General features: G+C 42.6%; 2 protein-coding genes across 4 annotated transcripts in view; both read right to left on the reverse strand.

Annotated features, from left to right (window-relative positions):
• Nucleotides 1-15,350, reverse strand: part of LOC110834903 (inverted formin-2-like) — a 47,135-nt gene extending 31,785 nt beyond the window's left edge. Inside the window, exons 1-2 of one of the 3 annotated variants that reach the window (XM_087361401.1) lie at nt 15,073-15,350; nt 5,895-6,114 (exon numbers count right to left, since the gene is read on the reverse strand). In XM_087361401.1, the coding sequence (XP_087217527.1) occupies nt 5,895-6,106 (212 nt within the window). In that variant the 5' untranslated portion in view covers nt 6,107-6,114; nt 15,073-15,350. Of the gene's footprint in view, nt 1-2,598; nt 2,734-5,894; nt 6,115-9,785; nt 9,880-15,072 lie in introns of those variants that run through there. The other 2 variants (XM_087361400.1, XM_087361403.1) reach the window with 2 other exon arrangements.
• Nucleotides 15,351-15,983: 633 nt separating this feature from the next.
• ko (Stork-head domain-containing protein knockout) overlaps nt 15,984-25,571 on the reverse strand; it is an 82,062-nt gene continuing 72,474 nt past the window's right edge. The window contains exons 6-9 of the mRNA XM_087361405.1: nt 24,500-24,742; nt 22,664-22,851; nt 19,766-21,881; nt 15,984-19,149 (exon numbers count right to left, since the gene is read on the reverse strand). Of these exons, the coding sequence (XP_087217531.1) occupies nt 19,788-21,881; nt 22,664-22,851; nt 24,500-24,742 (2,525 nt within the window). The 3' untranslated portion in view covers nt 15,984-19,149; nt 19,766-19,787. The remainder of the gene's footprint in view (nt 19,150-19,765; nt 21,882-22,663; nt 22,852-24,499; nt 24,743-25,571) is intronic.

The raw sequence follows: 25,571 nt of genomic DNA on the forward strand, positions 1-25,571 counted from the left end.
GGGAAGAAGAGGAAGAAGGAGAGGAAGAAAAGAAGGAGAGGAAGGAGAGGAAGAAGAAAAAGGAGAAGGAGGGGAAGAAAAAAGAAGGAGAGGAAGAAGAAGAGGAGGAGGAGAAGAGGAAGAAGGAGAAGAGGAAGGAGGGGAGGAAGGAGGGTAAGAAGGAGAGGAGAGGAATAAGAAGAGGAGAAGAGAAAGAAGAAGCAGAAGAGGAAGAAGGAGAAGAGGAAGAAGGAGGGGAAGAAGAGGAAGAAGGAGAGGAAGAAGAGGAGGAGGAGAGGAAGAAGAAGAGGAAGAAGGAGGGGGAGGAGAGGAAGAAGAGGAGGAGGAAGAAGAAGGAGAAGAGGAGGAATGAGAGGAAGAAGAAAAGAAGGAGAGGAAGAAGAAGGAGGGGAAGAGGAGGAATGAGAGGAAGAAGAGGAGGAGGAGGAAGAAGAATTTCCTCAAATTTTCGCCTAATCGACGCAACATTAAATTCGACTAGCAATGTTCAGTGCCTCCTACTGGAATGTGACATCTCATCTGAACCCCATGAAACGTGCGGACGGACGGACCTCCCCATTATGCGTCGCTTTTGCAACGAACGCGTAATCAACCACTGGTCCGAGGTTCTGTTTTGTCCAGCTTCAGTTCGCGTCACGTGCGGTAAAACGTGAATTATTTGCGTTGGAGTGATTCAAGGGCAAAGGGCAAAGCACAACGCTCCGTAATTTTGCAATTAAAATATTTAATACTCCATTACGCCGTCAACGGCCATGAAAAGATTCTGCTTATTTTGATATTCGCAGCATTACTGCAAATACCAAAAGCCTTAAATGCAATAAATAAAAATAACCCCGTGTGGAGGAACATACTGCCCCTATCTTCTGGGCGGAAGAAGGAGGTAGCATGTTTCTCGAAACGTCAATTACCTACCTAAACGTCCACACAACATCACAACCCATAAGGCTACATAAACTCAAAGGCATCTGAGAATCTCAGCTCTTCCGATCTCTCGTCTAAAAATGTCAACGAATGGGTGTGAAACTTGGTCTTTCAACACAAGGCAGGCGAAGTAATGAAAGAAATGACCACTTGGGAGACCTAAGCGTAGATGGAAGGATAATAGTAAAAAGGATATCATAAAAAATGTATGGCGGACAGCTGGATTCATCTGGCAGGCCGTGGCTCGTCCGATAAGAGGCAGAGGATTTGTCGACCAGCTGAGCGAGTATCAGCTTCGCAAATGCATTCCTCGGTAGAGTTGTTGTTGTTGTCAAAGAATGCGAATGAAATTTATGCGACGCCCATCGTCGCTTCCTGCAGCTGCGTCGGTGGATTTTAAGCTGTAAAGTTTATTTACGGAATGGGTTGAAGAACTTTTGTGATTCGAGACGCGTCGCATCAGAAGCCACCACGGCCATAAATCTACCAGTCGGCAGACTTCAAATCCCTGTCATAAACACGACTAATTCGTAGCGCGAGTTACGACATTACGAGGATTTATCCGTATCATATTTCACGATAAAATATATGCCTGAGTCTGGGTTTATGACCCAAAAATGGCGGTCAATGAATCGATTAAATATCCAGTTGTAAAAACATAACAAGAAAGCACGTAGAAATCTGTTTGGGTTTATTATTATTTAGTGTTCTGTCTGACGACAGGTCCATATGAACAGAATCCTTCCATCCTTTTCTCGGACTGGGACCTGTTCATATACGTTCTTGGCAGATGATCCAGAAGTGGTTTGCCATTGCCTTCTTCTGTGTGTGAATGGAGTAATTGTTGGGATGCCACGGAGAAACCTGGGAAGCCCCCTGAGGAAAACTCCGTGCTGCCTAGACCACGGCCTTGCCCAACACAACTTATAAATTCGGGCACCGCCGGGAATCGAACCCGAGACCCCCAGGATTACAAGGCCAGCGTTCTAACCGCTAGACCACCTCATCTTATTATTATTTAGTGTTCTGTCTGACGACAGGTCCATATGAACAGGATCCTTCCATCCTTTTCTCGGACTGGGACCTGTTCATATACGTTCTTGGCAGATGATCCAGAAGTGGTTTGCCATTGCCTTCTTCTGTGTGTGAATGGAGTAATTGTTGGGATGCCACGGAGAAACCTGGGAAGCCCCCTGAGGAAAACTCCGTGCTGCCTAGACCACGGCCTTGCCCAACACAACTTATAAATTCGGGCACCGCCGGGAATCGAACCCGAGACCCCCAGGATTACAAGGCCAGCGTTCTAACCGCTAGACCACCTCATCTTATTATTATTTAGTGTTCTGTCTGACGACAGGTCCATATGAACAGGATCCTTCCATCCTTTTCTCGGACTGGGACCTGTTCATATACGTTCTTGGCAGATGATCCAGAAGTGGTTTGCCATTGCCTTCTTCTGTGTGTGAATGGAGTAATTGTTGGGATGCCACGGAGGAAAACTCCGTGTTGCCTAGACCACGGCCTTGCCCAACACAAGTTATAAATTCGGGCACCGCCGGGAATCGAACCCGAGACCCCCACGATTACAAGGCCAGCGTTCTAACCGCTAGACCAGCGGGTATCGTAGGAAAATGTAACTTTGAAGAAATGATTGAATAGAACTCACAGCTTGCTTACAGTTCAAATCGCCCTGATGATAGAAGCAGTAAACCACTCCGAAACTTCGGTCGTTCCGTGGGACCACACCTCGCAGCGGACATCTTCAACAGGACAGTTTATTCATCGTGTTCCACAGCGCGTCTCGATGTGACTTCCACGCGTCATTAGCGATTTCATTTGCGTATTAATCGTTGTCACGTGTCCTGTGACGTATTGCAAAAATCTGCTAAGCGACGTAATTACCAGCTCAGCGGAATGGATTAGCAACCGGCGACCTCAAGCAAGCTGACACTCACGGCCGCTGAGATCTCAGGCCCTCTCAAATCTGTGGATAATCTGACCTTGAAACACTGATTTAAGTTTTCTGTTATTTATGTCATGACACCGGGAGTCGATGACGTGTACGCAAAGTTTTTTGACGTAAATACGTCTATATTTTAGGGTCAGTGTCATTCGGAAAAAAGTGAAACGAAAAAGTGTAACCTGGTTACCTAGGAAACGTCATCTGTTTACTCGGCATTGTTGTTACCTATAAAACATTACATTACATTACATTCAGCTACCACAGACCCATCTTAAGCGTAACTAATTCAAGTTAAATAAGCAATGTCTTAATCAAACTTTACTCAATTGTAAAGCATGTATAAAGGAAATATTTAGAATAAAGCCAACATATAAACTTCCTTTCCGTATAGACGTATTTACGTCAGATTCTCCGGAACCGTGGTTCCACTGACAACTATTTCAAACCCTGACTTCAAAGGTTCAATTTCGACCGGAGGGCGAAGAATGAAAAATCAGCAGTCTCCCCCAAATTGGGCCCTCAAAACACGTACGTTTTATTAAGACAGACTTTCTCTAAAGTAGGATGCACCAATATGGCGACCGAGCGTAATATTTTCCTTCTTATTACGACCGGCCCACTAAAATAAATTTGTTCGCTTGCCTGGCAAACGTGTAACGCTGTTACGAGTCATGGCGGAAGGCGTCCAGTTCGAATCTTGGTTTCCGTCAGAGAATTCCCAAGTCGGTGTCGGTGTTGATAAAATTCGTTGTCTCTCGCCACACATAACGACAATTTCGTCTTCTGTTAGCTACGTGATGATATAAATTGATTTACGACTATTTTATTGGCCAAAATTCATGTTAACAGAGAATGTGGAGCCCTACTGGTAAGTATTAATGACTCGAGATGTCGATAATAAAAACAATAACTGATAATAGTGTCATAAATCATCGAGTCCCAACGAGAGCGATTTCAGCAAAGTAGCAGAGTCGACCTTGTGAAGCTGATAGTCGCCCAGCTGATCATGAAATGTGTCACTTTATGGAAACAGAAAGGTTCATCACCGTGTTCACAAAAGTTCACCACTGGACCTTGTCCTGCGCCAGTTAAATCCAGTCAACACTTTTCTATTTAAGATCCACTTTAGTATTATCATTCCATGTACGCCCAAATATCTCCCAAGTTGTGTCTTCCTTTCAGGATTTCAGGCCAGAAATTTGTTAAAAATTTCCTACGATTTTACGTGTGAATTAATTGATGATATTAGTTTAAAGTTGGCCACGATCGATTCGTCTGACCATCTCCAGTCACCTCCTGATGAACACCGACAACAGCCTTACGAGTGACTACTCAGTAGCTACCTGTGATGCAGAATCTTGTCGGGGCCTGATCAAGCAGAATATTATCAGCAAGGATTAGCTTATTCTGGGGGCACTTTGAGATTACCCGATATAGACGTAGCCCAATGGTAATTAATTATCATTATCCGATTAAGTATGGAACGTGTTTACTTCTTCAGAGCTTTTGTTACTACTGTTTACGTGTTTCTGTGGTTGCCTGGCTCCCAACTGAGACGCATCATTCGGATTTAATTCCGAAGAGAAATGTTTCTGAAAATAAAAAGTGATTCACTGCGAAAAAACATCAAACTGAATGACGTGAACAATGTTCAGTTGCTGATTGCATTGCCGTCTTTAGATACGGTAGCTAAACAGAGCAAACACTTGCGATATGTTTACACGTCATGTGGACCAGAGAGCAGTAAACAGGACTGGAAAGACAGAATATCGCAGTTTCCACTGGCGGTCTTTGCACATTTTAAATTCTGAATGCCACCAAATGTTGTTCGGAGACATGAAGGCGTTAACGTCTTACCCTTCGAAGCCGAAGCTCGTCTAAATAGCATTTAAGAATCCAGTCCGTACCGCGAAGAAAACACAACGCCTCACCGTTACAAAGATCAACTGGTTAACGCTGTTTAAGGAAATAATCGCTGTTTATTCCGATAATTAATTAACCCTTCGAAGCCGAAGCTCGTCTAAATAGCATTTAAGAATCCAGTCCGTACCGCGAAGAAAACACAACGCCTCACCATTACGAAGATCAAGTGGTTAACGCTGTTTAAGGAACTAATAGATTTTTATTCTGATAATTAATTAACCCTTCGAAGCCGAAGCTCGTCTAAATAGCATTTAAGAATCCAGTCCGTACCGCGAAGTAAACACAACGCCTCACCATTACAAAGATCAACTGGTTAACGCTGTTTAAGGAAATAATCGCTGTTTGCACTGAGAACCATTCGACATCTTGTGGCTATGATGCAGAGTTAATTAATATTAAAGCAGGTGGTACGTATAGTTACCACTTGACTTTAAAGGGTTCATTCATACACACGAAGGGCGCATTGCAGTTCAATTCTGAACTTAACCAAACTATCGCTTCGCACTATCGACCTATCGCTCTCTTTCGACTCGAAAGACTATTACCGGAGCATCTTGCTAGTAAGCTTAATCCTGTCTTCACAACCAATCTGGTTGAGATAAAAGTATTTGGCTGGCCAAATCACCTGCGATACTAAATGCATTGCATGTGGCCTTCCTCAAAGACACTTGTACCTTAATCAGGTTCCTTGACAATGCTCAATCAAGAGCCAGGCTACTTAGCATCTCATGAATGAGACGATTATTATGTGTACTATTGTAGAATAATACGTCTATGTTGACGGGAAGGGACATTTCTTGTGTTAATACTAACGCAATATAGTGCTGTATCATTTTTTAAAATCGCACTTAAAGAATTTCTTTGCAAACTAAATCAAATGTGAACACGTTTTCAAGTCGACAGACTCCGCCAGACACCTCCATAGGCGCCACCATCGCATCGTTTAAATATTTCGCTGCCATAGGCACATTTCAATTCGGTTTCCCAGAATGATCCTGGATTGTCTGACACAAACCACGAAAATGCTCAGGAGAAGTTTCCAGGATTCGAACCGCGTACCTTCAGAACGTAAATGCGTTTCTCTTACTTGTTGGCTTTGGCGAGGAGCTTTGCAATGGCGGAGTAATTGTTGACTGACGGAATTCTCAGCATCTGAACGCAAAGTTCGGGCTCCCATCGACTCAGGTCAAGTCCTTCGTGGAGGTCCTTCAGCAACTGCCCACTCGCGGTTCGAACCATCGGACTTCGACTTTTCTTTGCCTTCGTCGCGGCTCGAATCCACCTTCCACGTGACCCCATCAAGTCCCCTGGAAACACGAGACATGATTAAGTACTGTTAAGACAAACGCTACAATAATTTAATTTATTATATTTAAAATTACGTGGTATGCGATCCACTGTGGATTCCGTTTAACGCGGGTCTGAACACCAATCAGATTTTACGACATCCCGTCCAAATTAATTTATTGTTATACGGATCTTAGGTGTGAAATCTGACATTCGAACGTCCATGACGGTCTTGTGGGTTGTAACGTCGTCTGCAGATGCAAGTAGACACCGACGTTTCGGAGGAACATACCCTCTCCACACGGCGTTGCAACTCAGAAAGCAAATATCCACAATTGAATGTAGTTTGAAAGAATTTCGTTTTATTTTTAAAAAAAACCCCGAAGGAAAGAGTCTATTTCTTACGCAAAGGCGCAGAAAGGGGGCAAAATTAATATTAAAAAAAAAAGAAGTTATTGTGAAGATTCTCTTGAACACAGTTTGAACCTTCGAGGAGTTTCGTGAACGATCAGCACTGCCATCTAGAAGACAGTGTAAGACATATTCGTAGTAGTTTACGTGTATCCCGAAAGATAGCAGCATCAACTGCAGAGCTTCCGAGACATGCATCTGGTGGCGCCACCTGCGCAAGGATTTGTAACACTTCCTGTTAGCTCACCATTTACACGCCAAAAAAAAAAGAAAGAAGACCGCCTCTTTTCGGCTGTCCGCTACTGCTTATTTAAATCATTCGGAGCTGCTCACCAAACCTGGAGAATCTGTGATCGTGATGAATAAATAAAAGAGGACGAGACAGTCGGTCATGTAGCGAGGATGAAAAGTGCGTACAAAATTTTGGATACAAGGCCTGATGGTAAGAGACCATTCGAGAGACCAAGGGTAGTATTAAAATGTATCGCGTATAAAGACGACAGGTGTTTACGTGAAGCAACGCGAAAGTCTCGCAGCGTCATTAAACTTGTTTACGAGAAAATAACATAACTTCACATGGAGGCCGATTAATTGTAACCCTTCGAAGCCGAAGCTCGTCTAAATAATATTTAAGAATTCAGTCCGTACCGCGAAGAAAACACAACGCCTCACCATTACATAGATCAAGTGGTTAACGCTGTTTAAGGAAATAATAGATTTTTATTCTGATAATTAATTAACCCTTTGAAGCCGAAGCTCGTCTAAATAGCATTTAAGAATTCAGTCCGTACCGCGAAGAAAACACAACGCCTCACCATTACAAAGATCAACTGGTTAACGCTGTTTAAGGAAATAATAGATTTTTATTCTGATAATTAATTAACCCTTCGAAGCCGAAGCTCGTCTAAATAGCATTTAAGAATTCAGTCCGTACCGCGAAGAAAACACAACGCCTCACCATTACAAAGATCAACTGGTTAACGCTGTTTAAGGAAATAATAGATTTTTATTCTGATAATTAATTAACCCTTCGAAGCCGAAGCTCGTCTAAATAGCATTTAAGAATCCAGTCCGTACCGCGAAGAAAACACAACGCCTCACCATTACATAGATCAAGTGGTTAACGCTGTTTAAGGAAATAATAGATTTTTATTCTGATAATTAATTAACCCTTTGAAGCCGAAGCTCGTCTAAATAGCATTTAAGAATTCAGTCCGTACCGCGAAGAAAACACAACGCCTCGCCATTACGAAGATCAACTGGTTAACGCTGTTTAAGGAAATAATAGATTTTTATTCTGATAATTAATTAACCCTTCGAAGCCGAAGCTCGTCTAAATAGCATTTAAGAATTCAGTCCGTACCGCGAAGAAAACACAACGCCTCACCATTACAAAGATCAACTGGTTAACGCTGTTTAAGGAAATAATAGATTTTTATTCTGATAATTAATTAACCCTTTGAAGCCGAAGCTCGTCTAAATAGCATTTAAGAATTCAGTCCGTACCGCGAAGAAAACACAACGCCTCGCCATTACGAAGATCAACTGGTTAACGCTGTTTAAGGAAATAATCGCTGTTTATTCTGATAATTAATTAACCCTTTGAAGCCGAAGCTCGTCTAAATAGCATTTAAGAATCCAGTCCGTACCGCGAAGAAAACACGACGCCTCACCATTACAAAGATCAACTGGTTAACGCTGTTTAAGGAAATAATAGATTTTTATTCTGATAATTAATTAACCCTTTGAAGCCGAAGCTCGTCTAAATAGCATTTAAGAATTCAGTCCGTACCGCGAAGAAAACACAACGCCTCGCCATTACGAAGATCAACTGGTTAACGCTGTTTAAGGAAATAATCGCTGTTTATTCTGATAATTAATTAACCCTTTGAAGCCGAAGCTCGTCTAAATAGCATTTAAGAATCCAGTCCGTACCGCGAAGAAAACACGACGCCTCACCATTACAAAGATCAATTGGTTAACGCTGTTTAAGGAAATAATCGCTGTTTAGATTAAGAATCGTTACGAAACCCACAAATACAAAATGCAGAGTTACTATCTGTTACAGAAGGTGGTACATATAGTTACCACTTGAGGTCAAGGTGGTTGTGCTCGTTAACAACGGTAGAAAATGATTTCACCGAGACGCAGTGTCAGAATAAAAACAGACTCAGAACGTTCTCCGCAATAAACTGGACATACCAGTTGATGAGGCATATAAAACAAGCAGACATGAATAGCCTATAATACATATTTCAAAGCTCAAACAAGTAACTTTAGGATAACAACGGTGATAAATACAGACAACCTTCACCGAGACATTAAGAGAACATTAAGTTAAGTTAATGCTCGGAAGATGTTTAGGCTTTTTACACCCAAAATCACGTAAACATTAATACACAGCCATCTACCAGGAGAGTCTGATCGATAAACGAACTTCGAAGCCGGTGCTTCTCACACCAGTAGCACGCACCTGTGAGACGATAAATGCGTGGTTAGAAGACGTAGGAGTAGATGGCAGGGTGACATTAAGACTGCTATTGTGCGAAAGTCTGAAGTGGATTTTTTCACAACGAAAAAGGCTTCTGACAGAGCAAATCGTGCAACATCCTGGCAAAATATCCACGACAATGAGTGCCATTCCGTCTCTATTCCAAAACACTACAATAATTTTGGATATCGAAGGAAGACATTGAAATTAAGCAGGGAGTACGTCAGGGTGCAGTCTGTCTCTAACCTCATTCGACATCTACTTAGATGACGTCATCCGAGAAGTGGGACATGGTTAAAGGATTGTTGATTTATTTATTTAGTGTTCTGTCTGACGACAGGTCCATATGAACAGGATCCTTCCATCCTTTTCTCGGACTGGGGCAGGGCGCTCCTTTCGGAGCTCCTACGGGGGGTTTGGTCATGTTTGTAAAACGCAACCAACCTTGTGTAAGAAGCTAAACTAACCGCCTCGAATTGACGGTTAAAACATTAGGGGTTAGGTTGCGTAATGAAATCTTAAGTAACATGCTAAATTAACTGGCCTTCGGGGGGTTATTTAAGTGTCTCATTCAAGTGTTTCAACCCTTGATTAAGAAACTAAACTAACCCTCACCCGCGAATGGGGGTTTTAAACAATTGACTAACTCCCCATTGGTTGCGTTTTAAAATCTTGAATAAGACACTAAACTAACCCCCTTCGGGGTGTTAATTTAGTGTCTTATTCAAGTGTTTTAACCCTTGAAGAGCAGTATGACTTGGATGAATATTATTATTATTATCAGATTACCTTTTTGGTGTTGGTAACGTCTTCTTTCACTTTTCTTCATTTCTTAAATAGTCTAATGTCGCTGTTCGGAGACGATATAGAGCAGTGATAATGCGACTGGCTTGGTAGTGAAGCGTTATTTGTTTACTCGGCATTGTTGTGTTCCACAACAATGCGGAGTTTGTTAATAGTTGACATTGTTGATGACGTAATTTATTGATGACAACGAGGAATCACAAATTTTATAGTATAATATATAAAAAAAATATAATATATATAATAATAATTATATATATAGTATAAAAAAAATAATAATAATAAAAAAAGACTGGGACCTGTTCATATACGTTCTTGGCAGATGATCCAGAAGTGGTTTGCCATTGCCTTCTTCTGTGTGTGAATGGAGTAATTGTTGGGATGCCACGGAGGAAAACTCCGTGTTGCCTAGACCACGGCCTTGCCCAACACAAGTTATAAATTCGGGCACCGCCTGGAATCGAACCCGAGACCCCCAGGATTACAAGGCCAGCGTTCTAACCGCTAGACCACCGTGGCTGTTACATTGTTGATTACAGACGAGAAAATTATTGTTCAAGAAAGCGAAGATGAACTGCAAATATCACGCAAAAACTATAATTTGATAGATATCAATAAATAAAACTTCAACAATGGCTTTTAAAGGGGGGAATAAAGAGTTCGAAGAACAATTGTACTAGAAGATAAAACTTTTGAACAGGCCAACCACTTTAAACGTCTACGCTGTGACGTAACATTCCTGGAGGAATCAGACGTAGATAACGAGATTCCAAAATTCCAAAATGTGTGTGGCGCCACCAGGCGAACGCTTAAAGGAATTATTGTATTGTCTCATCTGCGTCCAGGTCTCACAAGTGATCTCTATTTTCCTCCCGACGTGATCATCCTACATAACCTCAGTAGTTGTGGCAACGTCGTGACGCGGCCTGATGAATTCTGAATGAACGCGTTAGGGTCGACCTTGGAAGAGTTTGCATGCGGAACGGATCTAGAGGTCTCACAGACCCAGGAGACCACACACCACAGCCGCTTCTGATGGTCCTGCAGAACCCTTGACATACCCCGCCGGAAACAACGGCGCGTTCCAATAAGATATGATCACTTGAAATGAATGTAACTTCGTGACCTACATACTTTACCGCATTCCTTTCCGTACAGTTCTTCAAATTTCGCCAAGACGTCGAGAAAGGAATGAAGAATTCGCACAGTCGCCATATTGCTTAATTCAATATTGTCCGCGCCAGCGATGCTCAAACTTTTCTGTACATCGATAAGGATACAAACCGATGACGTCATACTGCAAGCCTTTGAAACCGAAACAATATTTAAGAATTCAGTCCGTACCGCGAAGAAAACACAACGCCTCACCATTACGAAGATCAACTGGTTAACGCTGTTTAAGGAAATAATAGATTTTTATTCTGATAATTAATTAACCCTTCGAAGCCGAAGCTTGTCTAAATAGCATTTAAGAATCCGGTCCGTACCGCGAAGTAAACACATCGCCTCACCATTACAAAGATCAACTGGTTAACGCTGTTTAAGGAAATAATCGCTGTTTAATGCGGAAATCGTAAGAAACACACAAGTGCAAATTGCAGAGATACTGATTGTTAAAGCAGGTGGTACATATAGTTACCATTGGGCTTTAAAGTGTTAATACGTCGTCATAAAAAGAATCCTCACTTGAGACTGCGGTGTTCTTCAAGACTCAGATTGTCGCACGCGAGTTCGTTATAATTCTCAGAATAACCAACTCCCTGGTAGCAGAATCCGCAGGTTCAACACCGACAACACCAGAGGCCGCCACCGGCCACGATCCTGAGGCAACTCCATCCATTTGCCATCCTCACAGCCAACTCCTCCCTAAGATCCATCTTCATGTTGCCCTCCCATCTCCTGCTTGGTCTACCCAGTGGTCGTTTTCCAGAAGGATTCCCCACAAAAATCCTGCATGCACCCCTTGCCTTCCCCACCATGCGTGCTACATGTCCAGCCCACCGGAGCCTCCTAGATTTCACTGTACTCACTGTTCCAGGTGACCCAGACAATTCACGTAGCTTCTCGTTATGGAATATTCCAAATTCCCCGCTTATTTCATCCCTCCTAGGCCCAAATCTCCTCCAGAGCACCTCCCCCCCCCAAACACTTGTAATCCATGTTTTTCCTTCAAGGTAAGAGACCATGTTTTGCAACCATACAAGACAACAGGCAAAATTACTGTTTTATATATCCTGATCTTCAGTGTTTTTGATAGTAAACAGGATGATAACAGCTTCTGAATTTCCAAAAACGAGCATTTCCTGAACGTGTTCTAACCTTCATCCTGGACCTCATTTCTATTTGTTATTATTGTTCCCAGATCCTTCAATTTTGAAACATTTTCAAATGACGTGTTCCGCCGTTGTTGCTGAAGTTGATCGCCCACGTATTCAGTTTTGTCTGCATTTACGTCTAGGCCCATTTCTCTGTTGGCCTCTAGGAGAGTTTCTGCATTCTTGGTTATGGTACCCAACCAGCCCCCCCCCCCCCCCCCCCCCCCCCCCCCTGCAAATCGACTTCATCCGCAAAGGCAATAAGTACCTGGTGCAGACCATCTAATTCGAGCCCTTCCTCATCTCCTCTGACCTTCACGGAATTAACAGCTTCACTTCAGAGGGTTGACAGAGAACATTCCACCTGCCTCTAATAGCGTAGCGAACAACAGAATTTACAGAATCTAGGTTTTGCCAACAATCGTCCATTTTCGTGAACCAGAGCTCGGAGTCCCACGCAACAAAACAGAGGACATACGCGTGTTTATCCCTGAAACAATTTAACTCCACTGCGATTCTTTGAGACCATCAAATACAAAAGTTTTATTAACTGCAATAAACTATCAAAGAAGTTCTCATTTTCTAGATGACAATCCCAAACAATAATCAAATCGAGTTTGTGTCTAGAATTTGGAAACATCTGAGTCTTCAAAATGAAGTTGTGTCAGTCACATTGTTGCTTTCAATTTAATTGTTATCAACAATGGTTTATGACACGACAAAAGCTTCAAAACGTGACACGTGACACACGTCTAATCTGAAAATCAATTAAACAATTTGCACGCCGCCATGTTGGAAATGAAGTGGAGTTGTCTCTAGTAATACAACGCTCATTCCGAGTTACGTGAACATCTCTCAACTGGTTCTGAGGTTATCAGGGAGACTGACGATAATGTCACATCTAGTGCACATGCGCAGTGAACGTTTTGGTTCGTGATGTTACTAAATCCTGCGCAGAAGACGCAGGTAGCAGCTGCTATTTCATCAGTGACCTTGGGGACGCTTGCTTATTCATTATAGAGCGATAAGTTTCATGGGTTTTCATGCACAACACTTTTATTCTCGTGATAATGAAGACAGTTATTCGCATTCGGGTGAAATTAATAGCTTCGTTTAGTTTGCAGAGTCAATAAACAAACAGCCACATATTTCTAGAACGTTTATAAAACACAGAAAACTGTACAGTCTACTGCTAACATAAAAATTGTAATTCTGGATGCCATTAAAATATTTTCCGACAAAAGGTCAGATGTCAGAGGTAGTCAACACGTGGCCTACAATGTGTCACTCCGCGAAACGGGGAAAAGAAAAACTACCTGATAAATTATACATCGTGTTTAATTTTATGTTAATAATAAACACATTAAAGCCCAGTGGTAACTATACGAACCACCGGTGACTTAACTTTGTATTTATGGGTTTCGAATGATTATCGGAGTAAATATCGATTATTTCCTTAAACAGCGTTAACCAGTTGATCTTTGTAACGGTGAAGAGTTGTGTTTACTTCGCGGTACGGACTGGATTCTTAAATGCTATTTAGACGAGCTTCGGCTTCGAAGGGTTAATTAATTATCAGAATAAACAGCGATTAATTCCTTAAACAGCGTTAACCAGTTGATCTTTGTAACGGTGAAGCGTTGTGTTTACTTCGCGGTACGGACTGGATTCTTAAATGCTATTTAGACGAGCTTCGGCTTTAAAAAGTTAATTGATATAAATAAATTAATAATGTAAAATTATGGAGTACCAAGTGCATAATGAAAGTTTCATTCTGCCTCAAGATTAATAACCCTAAGTGATTTAAACTCACAGACAGCTTAAATATTCTGATATTTTAACAAACGACTTACGAAACAGTCAAATTACTTATCTATTATTTTTGAGCACGTAAAGAGATCCACCTGAAGATGACCAAATAAGGTCGAAACATGTAGTCGAACTTAATAAACACTGAGACTATAATAAAAAAAATCGATGTGTCGACGGACTGTTAATCTGAAAATTAACATTCAACAGGATACATCCCTCAAAAATAAATATTTTTGCATCTTAGTAACAGAAAGCATAATTTTTAATAAACTCTCAGGAATGTTCGATATACAGTCTTTAACTTGCCCCGACAGTCGATAACAAAGAACATGGCAGCGTGTCCTAACAGCTGTTTTAAACAATCCCTAGCAACTGCCGATCGTAAACATTTATGGGATTTATTTGTGTACATAAAACCAAGCCTTCTAGAGTAATAAGCTCTTTTAAGTACGGCATCACGCACCTTATTGCACGATGCTTTACCCATTTCCAGTGTTTTGATTTTAGTAACAACAGATAAATGCAGTGAAAGTAACTGTCCAGTTCAAACGAGGAACTCCATTTATACATGATTCAAGGTAACTGTTGTTTATTGTCTCTGCTGGTTTCATTCTGTTATGCCAAAGGACGCTGTCCCAACTTATTTCTACGATACCTCGAACACAGAATTCTTCGCTAAACAATGCAGTTCAACCCACCCATCAAAACACGTTCTATTAACATAAGCGTCCCCCTTTCTCTGTTTAGGTCTGTAAAGTTGTCGCTTTCCGTATGTCCCATGGTAAAATTCGGGGTGTGGTTTGGTGTTCCGAGGGCCACATTTTTGTGCTATCAATGTGTCGTCAACAGACTACGTTACGAATCATTCAACACGAATATTATGGCAACTCTGGTCCTGACCTAACCTAACTTCAGGGACTAGAACAATTTCAAATAAATAAACTTGCCTGCAGTGACTTACTTCTGGACCACATCCTGCATGTAATTCATGTTTCTTAGTTAAAAGCTGTTCCCAACATAATTTATTCAAATTTGCAATGGTATAAAAGGATAGTATACAACCTAATTACATTAAATCTATTAAATTACATACACGCGAACAATTTCCTTGAAGCAACGTTTCTAAACAACAAAAGTTTACTCACGGTTGTCAGGCAACTTCGCAGGAGTTGGTCTCGCTAGCTGTTGTTTCACGAGATGACGGAACACAACTGAGGCGTGCTGAAAGCGGTTAGCATAAGTTATGACGTCACTGCTCCACGAGGATCGAGGTCAGACCTTCAGACCTTGGACGACGGTCGGGGTCGGCCACAATCCTCAGAAATCAGGACTTCCTATATGGGTGAACGCCCATCGCATTACCTCTCCCTGGAAAATATGAAGACGCCAAGACTTGAAGTCTGGATATTGCGGTGTCTGGCCTGTCAAATACCGTGCACAGGTTTGCGTATTTTTAATCTTTCAAATGTTGGCACGTTTTCGGGAAGAGGTGCACCAACCCCCTGAACTCGATGGGACAAATGCACCATATAAGAGTAGACGAACAATACGAACTGTTTACACTGTTCAGTTTTTGTTTCATGAGGGGGTCCACCAATCATCCCTAGGCTTGGCCTTGAAGCCAGGAATTATTATTAGAATGGCGGAAACTCTTAATGGTGTTAGGTTAGGTGTACACTTTTGCACTACACTGAAATTCCAAACATGTACTTTGTACCACATCACAAATCATGACAACAGCAACACAACCTAACCTAAAATGATATTCAAGGTCACTGTCACATGACGAACAAGCAGCAAGTCTCACCTCCAGGGATGCTGTAGGGAAATCCCTGGTGATTCCCTCAGTCCTCTAGTCTGCCTAAAAACTGGGTAGCAGTCCCAGGATGGGTGTCCAAACCCAGCAAGGCCAAGGGTATGGAAAGCCAGTGAAATGGATGGGAGATGAAATGACTCAAACAGCAAGTGTTGGGGGGGGGGGGGGGGGGCTTTGCCCCAGGGAGTAAGAACGGTCTCCCGGAAGGGCTCGGCAAGGGATAAAACAGTGACACAGTCATATTATGCATGAACTTTATTACATACACACACTGGGGTTATAAAGTCAAATAAATTTACATTCAGCAATTATTAATAAAAGTAGAATTATAGTAATTTGGCACTTGAGTTGAAAGTATGTCAAGCTCGTATGTTACTCCATAAAAAAAAGCCTCTTGAATGGAACCATTAAATGTACACGACAGAAAAAAGGTTTCCACCAAAAAAGGCAGAATATTAAGTACAGTACATTTCAAAATGGAGTACTTTCTACTGATCAGTATCCAAAAAATTACGCGCTAACTCAGTTTAATTACACATTTCAATAACAAAAAAAAAAAAAAAATATATATATATATATACATTAAGTAAATGATAAAAATGAATGAACCCGCCCTCCACAGGGCATGAAGATGAAAAAACTTAAAAGGAAATCAGCGGGAACCTCGCTCTCATACTGAACAATACTGACCTCGTAACAGCAAGGCAAATCCAAACGTATACGTGATAGAAGAACGCAAGCAGCACTCGCTACTCGACACACCCCCTATAAATGCTTTTTTGCCATCCCGTGGCAGTCGGATTGTTTCGGAACATAAAATCTCTCGCTAGCAGCATTCAAACACGCTGGCATATAAATCAAGACGTCAGTCGCTCTCGATATTATCCCACAGGGGCCTTCCTTGGAATCTCACACTCTAAATGTTTTCTTAAGGGTCCGTTATTAAATCTGAATTTAAAAATATTATTAAACCTTTAAATTTCAGTGGCGTCACACGATTCTGACCATAAACAGGATTAACCAGCTGTCTTCCCGAGTGGGTGCACTTAATGTACGTAGAAAACGGCATTCGACAAACGTCCGATCAAAGACTGTCGACTGTAAGAACAGGGCAGGAATTTTGAAGGTGCAAAACTTTCAGGGTCACAAAAGTTTAAAATGAGGGTTGACGCAACAAAGGGCAGGGTTTCGTAAACTTACAACACTTCGCGTATACGAGGAAATTCAGCATTCAGTGTATTCATACATAAATTTTCTTTTGATAAAAGTTGCCATTTTGATTTTGATAGTGCAAAGTCCTGACACAGAGAAATGGAACCGAATCAGCGAAAGCCAGCAAACTGAATAAGTTAGAAAAACTTTGTTCTTATGTAGATAACTACTAAAATTTTTGTGAATTGCAGGACGAACGTCACTAAAGAATGGTATTGTATTGCCTGATTTTTGGAAAATTTGTGCGATCCCAACGGCCGTCTTTTCCCACACTAACAAGTGCTGCATTTTTATTTTATCATGCATACATTTTGTGCCCAAATACAGTAATTTACATTATAAAAATACCAAATAACTTTCTGTAGCAAAATTACGCTAGTAAGCTAACCAATCTGCTGCCAGACACGGCAACACCGCGACGCTAATTCACATGACAGACACAGAACCGCCATGTTTGTTACTGACAACGCAGCGCACACATTTACCACTTAATATGCTAATAGTTGGTCGGAAGTCTTCCTTCAGCGTCATGATTTCAATTATCAGTAGTGCCACCCTGTCAAACTCGATTTTAAAAACTGCGTATCGATCACAGGCATCAGATCATGTACGAGCCATAAATCTACGACGACATCCTCATACGTTGCACGCAGGCAAAACAGGCGTTCTTTACAAGAACTTGCTCAAGGTAGTGATCAAATTAATTAAATGGTTAATTTAAGTAAATTTTACGATATAAATCCACCCCATTTTCAGGGTTACATTAGGAGGAGCAATGTTTTAATCCCGTGGCGACCGCAGCGGCTACGTGCTCGTACCGTCATGGACCACCGGATCGCAGGGGTTGCGGGTCCGAATCCTGCTCGAGGCACAGATGTGGTGCGTACGTACAGGCCACGCGTTAAGTTGCTTGAACATGGGGGAGTCCTTCCAAGGATTCACAGTTTCAGACAAAATTATGAACTGGAAAAGACCAGAGCCTTATCCATGAAGAATGTAAATTAATTTCATGTACCAGAGATTAATTTTACAAGGCAAATTCACCAGCATTCAGCCAGTGAACAGCAGACTCAACTTTACCCCAGAAGACAGTTCTCGACCCTATTGAGATCCCAAGAGACAAGAATTATGTTTGCGGTGATCCCACAATTTATCCTACTTACTTCAGTCAGCACGACGCTGACTTTATTTTACAGTTCACACAAAACGTCCTGCTTCATCATTTCCGTCACCTCAGCAACTTTTTAAAAATATAAGGAAACGGCAAGAAATCTGGACTCTCGTTATTCGTCAGCTGCCAAGTTTGGTCAAAACATTACTTCTCCACCGTCCCTTATCAGTTCGTCAACGAACACCCAGTTATTCAAATAGTTATTTACCGTCGCTTGCAAAAGCCTTGTTATATTTTCTGATATTGCTTTCGTTAACAATTTGCCTGTTCTAATTTATTACGATTTCGAAGTTTCTAACCTGAAACACGTCAGAAACTCGGTTGCCGGTCCTATAAAATTCTTATACCTTGATATTTTAAATTTCACGTTAATTATTTATGTATTTATTTTTAATGTGTTTAGCAATGGAAGCCGTTGTGAACCGAGCGATGTGTCGAACAAAGAAGGGTAACATTTGACGTCAATCACCGTTACAAGAGGTGTTCCAATTTATTCCATCCATCGCATGTCAAGCGCTTGTTCAGTTAGCACCCTAGAAGCAAACCTAGGGTACAATGAACACGTATATGAACTATGGACTATGTACCACCAAGGAACAGTTTTGCATCCCTCTGTAACTGCTTATCTTAAAAGCGCACCCAACTTCACCTGACGCCCGCATGAAAATTCCATGCACCACTACCACATGCATCGTGTTTCAAACGAGAGAGAAATAACATCCTTCTACACCGATGAACAGAAGACTGGCCTGGAAGAATTTTGATTGACTGATTTAATCAGGGATGAAAAAATAATGAAACACGGCAAAACCGACCACACATGGCATTATTTCAAGGTCATGTGTAAATTGTAGCATTGGCTCTATTACACGCAGTTGACAGCTGATATTCTGCACGCAAAGAGCAGTGTGTGAACGTTACGAGGACCGGGATCGAGAAAAGCAACGATCTGCGGATTCCACGTTGAGCAAACGACGGTGTTGAGGCTTCTGGTCAGGACGCAGAATCCACTGCTTTGGACACCTGCAACAAGAGGTAATTCTGTACTTCACAACTAAAAAAATCTTACCACCGTCACGTTCGGACACTATTTATATTATTAAATTGCATTTTATCACAGCACCAAGTACCACATCATCCGGTCATCGTGCACAGGCTGTAACAGTCTGCGTTGCACATCCACACCAGCCACATAATCAAATAACGTAACAAAGCGGTTAGCGCCCTGTACTTGAGAGATCCCAGGTTAAATTTCTGGCCTAGAGGCCAGCAACCCCGACCGAGGTTCTACATGGTTTTCCTCAGTCCCTCCAGGAAACTACTGGAATAGGAGCTGAAATTAGTACAGGACTGCTTCCTTCCTAATCTTCAGCAATGCACTGTTCACCGATCATCCTAACATTAAGCGCTGTATAGTCTGTCTGAGCTGCGGGCAATGTCGTTAAATAAAACCGACATTACCAGCGTCCGGACTTTCCAGGATTTCCATCTACACTAACTTAGAATGTTGTTAAATACTGGTATTAAATCAATACCTGCATCTGGCTGATTAAAATACAGATTCATTGATGAACACCCACGCGTCTAAAAAGACCGGACGACGCTTCCTTCCTGCAGCCCTCGACTTTCGCTCACTCACCTCGAAGATGGGACGTCAAGTCTCACACGACGCCAAAGTCAGTGTGAATTGTGACATCACAGTTGTTCTGCTTCTCCGCTGCTGCCATATTGACCTCTACCAACGTGTCAATGCTGTTGATACTGACACCTTTCAAAATCTTCTGCGCTGCAATTGACTTGAAGTGGACCGTAAGGTCACTGAGGCTAGAGTATGGACACAGATCCATACTGCCACCTTCACGGCTTTTAGACACGCTGCCGTCTTCCTCGACTTTCTCCTTGGCCGAGAGTCCTGGTGCGTGTGAAGCTGCGAGTTTGTCAGAGTCTCCAACGCCTTCAATGTAAAGATTACCGTACGAACCGCCAAAATTATCAAAAGACTTTGTAGGACTTGACGGATTGCTGCAGAAGTTTTTCTTAATTCCTTCTCGATTAAGATTTAATGGCGCCATCCCATCCAGTGGTTCATTTCGAAGTACGTTCTTGTAACTGAGGTTCTCCTTGCTTCGCGCGGGCAGCGCCGGAGACGCCGAAAGGCTGCGTAGAATCCGAGCGTTATTCATCGTTGGGTCGCTACAAGTCGGTTGTGTGGAGGGCGGTTGCGAGTTTGGGTGACGGGTTGAACTTATGTTACCTCCCTTCGATGCAGGAGGAGAAGAAGAAGAAGGCAGTCTAAAAACATTATCAGTAATATTATTATTGCTATTTAAATTGTTAGTGAGCTTATATTTCGTAGCTCCTTCTACGCTTGAAAAATCTACGGTGGAGTCGATGGCCTCTAGCGAGGGACACTTCCTCCTCTCCATTTTATTTCCGGAAGACTTAGAATAGCTGTCACGTCCCTGTTGCATCTTCTCTCTTGGGCTGTACAGAGACTTTGGTCTCTCGACTTTCGTCTCTGAATGTTCACTGTTCCCTTTAATTTTTTCGATGTTGGTAGACACACTCCCATTAGCGTGGTTCTTATCATCGGCGCGCGAGGAAAATCCGTTCAGTATCACGACATCTTTATTCGGCAAAACATTTGCGTTGTTCTTCACACCATTTTCAAACGTAATAACGGATCTGACGGGAGAATTTTGTTGCTGGACGTATATCTTGGTGTTCGAACTACTATTGATAGTAGCAGTTGTGGTAGTCGTGTTTGCTGAACGATCATCCGGGGACTCTGCAGTAACTGTAACGCTCCTCTGGAACGGCGGTACTACCGTGGACGAGCAAGCCGAAGACAGGACACTTGCACGCCCATTGCTGGACTGACAATGACTGGAGTACCCTGAACTTGAAGGTGGCGGCGACATTCTATTTGTGGTGGACACCTGGAGGGTAATCGAGCTCTTGTTCCCAACGGGCGACAGAGACGATGCCGAAGCGTTCTTCTGAGGGCCGACTTGATTGCCGCTCTTCATGTCTGCACTGTTGCCAGCTGCGCCATTCTTCCTCAAGGGGTAGTTAGCCAAATTACGATTTGAGTTGACACTTTTAACGGTAGGACTCGCCCCACTGCTGGTGGGAATCTTACTGCTACTGGTGGGCAAGTAGGAGCTTCCAGGAAGACTCTTGTTCGAGGACAAGCTGCTTGAAGGACCTCCTGCCAGACTTCTGCTTGGAGAAGTGTTAGGAGTTGCTTTGCTTATGTTTGATGACTGTGCCGGTGATAAAGCGCTGTTCTGATGAACAGACGACTTATTCGGTGAAATGCCAGGACTGATTACAGACACTTGAGATGATATTTTGGAGGGAGTTGACTGCTGATTTGGTTTCTCATTTGACGAAATGGTGGTTGCAGAGGTTTTGCAAGGCGATGGATTGTGTCCAAGCGTTTGGGGAAGGATGGAGTTTCGCGACGTAGACCGCGAAAGAATGTCGCTCTTCGAGTTAGATGAGGTAGATCTCCGCGGAAGTGTCGAGCTCTGCGAAGACGAGCGCTGACGACGAGATGAACGAGGGGTAATGTTGCTCGCGTGATTGGTCACAATACTTGGAGACGCATTAGTTACAATGCTGCATGTGGCTGAGTCCCCAGAAGCATGGCGTCTGTGGCGACGCGGCAGCGTGGCCGCTCGGGATGACGCGCCATCTTCATCTGTCCAGAGAGGGATGCTGCCCTGTGAGGGTACCAGACTGCCATCAACCTAGAAACAATTCAAAAATACCTGTAAATATTGTGAGGTGCGGCGTCAACATCGCTGTGGGCTACGACGCAAGTGAAGTAAGACTTAACAAAATAAAATTTTTACTGTAGCCTGGAGACAAATTCTGAAATGTTACTTACGAATGAGCTTTATCATTTGTATTCTTCAGTAGAGCGGCTCACAGGACAATCCTGCAGCTCGCTGTTTCGAACACGGTACATGTAAACATTTCTGAGATGCAGAAAAACTTATTTAGAAATAAAATTCAAACACAAAGAAGTGTAAAACGAGTTTAAAAAACTGGGAATTAAGCCATGACAGATCAAATGGTAATGGGAATGCTCAAGATTCAATTCTGAAACTGGAGAGCTGATACTTTCCTTCAGTACCACGGTACCTCAGTCGGTATAGTGACTAGCTACAGACTGGACGACCGGGGTTTGATCCCAGACGGGGCAGAGGATTTTTCCTCTAGCCTCTGTGTCCAGACCGGCTCTGGGGCCCACCCAGCCTCCTATCCAATGGGTATCGAGATCCTTTCCCAGGGGCTAAGCGCAGCTGGGGCGCGACGATAAGCACTCACTCCCATCTAGTGCCGAGGTTAAGCTACACCCTCCTCTCCCCCCAAGCCATGGGACATCTTTGCTTTACTTTACCACGTCCAGAACAGCTCTGTCTGGGCAAAGTTGGCCAGACTGTGAAGTCGATCAGAAACTTTGAAGCACGGTCCCAGAAATTTGTACTTTTCGGAGCGGGAAATGATGAAACTTGTTCGTACTCACACAGCGTTGTGAAGCGACGGAGTTCAGGGTCTGGGTTCCTACGGAGTGCAGGTGAACCACACGCTGATTGAACCACTCCACGGGTGGGAACTGCGCTGAAAACGTGGCCAGCGCCGCCGGTGGCGCCGATGAGCCTCTCTGTTTGCGCCCGCTTCTTCTGAACAAGCGTGACAGCAACGACGTCTTCTCTGGAATTCAGAAGGCAAGAGTCAAATCTGAGCGCCTCGTAAACACGCAATATCTCTATCTGATTCTATTACTGAAACATTCTAATTCAGAATAACAGCAAAGGCCACAATGGATATTTCAAAATATTACCTTTTTTTTAACAAAATTCAGAAAAGTTTTCACCTGTTAACGACCGGAAATCGCAGATATTTTAACTCTGTATTGGGTTAATTGACCAGCGGACTGACTAGAACAAACTTCGTACTTGCTCTAAATTCGTACAGATTCATTCCTTTAAATATCTTATTAATATTACTTTCACCTAGTAATTAATTACCTTCCGCAGAATTTTCCACTACACAAAAAAGATTTTTTGGACATGAACGAGAAATATTTCAGAGGAAGGAAGCTTCAAAAATGTGGAAACGAATGCAACGCGATCTATGGCGAAGAAACAGGGTGTTCGTGAGATTCATGGTTCATCGTGGCAGTCACTATGAAGATGACTGTGTTCTGAGATGCTGCACCATGCATTCCGGTAGTTTTCTGACCATTCAGAGGAGCATGCTATCTCCACCCTCAGGGTGATTCTACCAGACTGTATGGTAAAACATCTTAGAAGACGGTCGTGTTCAGGAAAGATGTTTGTTCGTGTTTAAAACAAGGGCTTAAAAGAATTTTACGTCGCCAGAGAGAGATAAAGATACTTTTCAATTTTGGTGACGCCTTCATTTAACAAAATAAAAAAATATTGCAATAATAATAATCATTCATTAAAGAGAAATGCAGTGACAACTGAAGATCTATAGATATAAAACAAAAGACAGAATTTCTGCGTCCACCTAATTTGAACAGCTGATAACAGCAACACGCGCGGAGGATGACGTCATTGAGTGTTCGGTGGCGCACGAAAACAGACAGAGACAAGAATTACGCGGTGACAGGAACGGCGCTGACCAGGCAAATTTAATGGGTGGCTGACTGAGTGTGAAGACGGGATTGCGCAAGCGCAGTAATTTTCACTTTTATTAAAGTGCAGATCAGATCGCGCGCAACGCGACTCTGCATCACGAACGCTTTGCTGTTTGTCGAACTGCGTTGTTTATGAGGGCGGAGGACAAGTTCCGTGCACCGAGGTAAGGAAGAGGCAATGCTAGTGGACACACTGAGCAGTTTAGCTGAGTGATAATCGGAAAATATGAGTTCAAAACTCAGCCAAAGTACCAGCTAAATTTAGTTAAAAACGGAATTGATACTAATAATTCCAGGATGAAAAACCCCGTCAATGAAGATACATTTTTAAGTCATATTTCAGAGGATAAGCCGCGGTGGTCTAGCGGTCAGAACGCTGGCCTTGTAATCCTGGGGTCTCGGGTTCGATTCCCGGCGGTGCCCGAATTTATAACTTGTGTTGGGCAAGGCCGTGGTCTAGGCAACACGGAGTTTTCCTCCGTGGCATCCCAACAATTACTCCATTCACACACAGAAGAAGGCAATGGCAAACCACTTCTGGATCATCTGCCAAGAACGTATATGAACAGGTGCCAGTCCGAGAAGAGAAAAGGATGGAAGGATCCTGTTCATATGGACCTGTCGTCAGACAGAACACTAATAATAATAATAATTTCAGCAAGGGGGACGGGGGGGGGGGGGGGCAGAGCCACTTACTTGCCGGCAACTGCCCATTGCTGCAGTCAGTACTCGGATACTCGGTCGAGCTGGAGCTGTCGGATCCGAGCAAATGTTTTTTGCCGATGTGCCGCATCGAGCCACAGCGGGTCAGAGAACTGGACAGGCGCTTCGAACTACCAAACAGACGCAGCGAGTGACGTCGTTCCAGACGCCCGGGCACCGGAAAACTAGAGCTTCTCTTTGTCATCCGGGCATACATGATCTTGTCATTTGGATTCCCTAGAAGATAATTTTAAAAGGACTTTAGTTTTTAAATGCATCATCCGCATTTCCCATCGTCTGTCTTTTCATGATTTTCCTTTGAGACTACTGGCGAATTAAGTCTCTTTCCACACTGCGTTCATCAGCATCTCTCTCCTCTTCTCATCTTCTCCGACTCCGACTCTTTGAAGTGGTAACCTTTAAGCACAGATTTCCCTCTTATTCGTCCAAGTTTCACACAACTATTCAATAAATAAGACATTATTTTTGCTGAAGTCCTTCAGACATTCGGACGTCAGTACTGAGGTATTCATCCGACGAGTTGGTTGACGTTCCACTTACGTTACTCCGAAAGCTCGTCAGTTGATACTGCGCGCCACATGACGATGAAAGAACGAACTAATCTGGGCTCGCTCTTTAATGTTCAGAAACGCATTTACGAAAAGATCAGACATCTTCTGTACATTTTTCTCCAGACCAACTGTACATTATGATGTTTCAAATGTAAATTAAGGTTAAACTCGGTGATATAAGTTAAGAACACAAAGAAAAAATTTAAAAAAAACACAAATTTAACAAACAACTTTGAAATAAAAACCATAATGACACAGCAGAAATCTGAAACACAGAAAATATAAATACGTGAAACTGATACATCAACACATCAAAAAGACTTTAAAAAAACTGGATTTCATAAAATCATAAACGAGAAAAACATAAAAAGAACGGACCAATCAAAAGCGTTCACATAAAACAAATGAAGCACGGTACAGAATGCATTAAGTTGGCACCTTCCCGCGGCCCTTGCATTCGCTTAACGCCGACTTTATAAAGCGACAATCGGGAA

Source organism: Zootermopsis nevadensis, unplaced genomic scaffold (genome assembly GCF_977971745.1).
Source record: "Zootermopsis nevadensis isolate Lab colony 2312 unplaced genomic scaffold, Znev_1.0 Znev_ptg000057l, whole genome shotgun sequence".
Classification (NCBI taxonomy): domain Eukaryota; kingdom Metazoa; phylum Arthropoda; class Insecta; order Blattodea; family Termopsidae; genus Zootermopsis; species Zootermopsis nevadensis.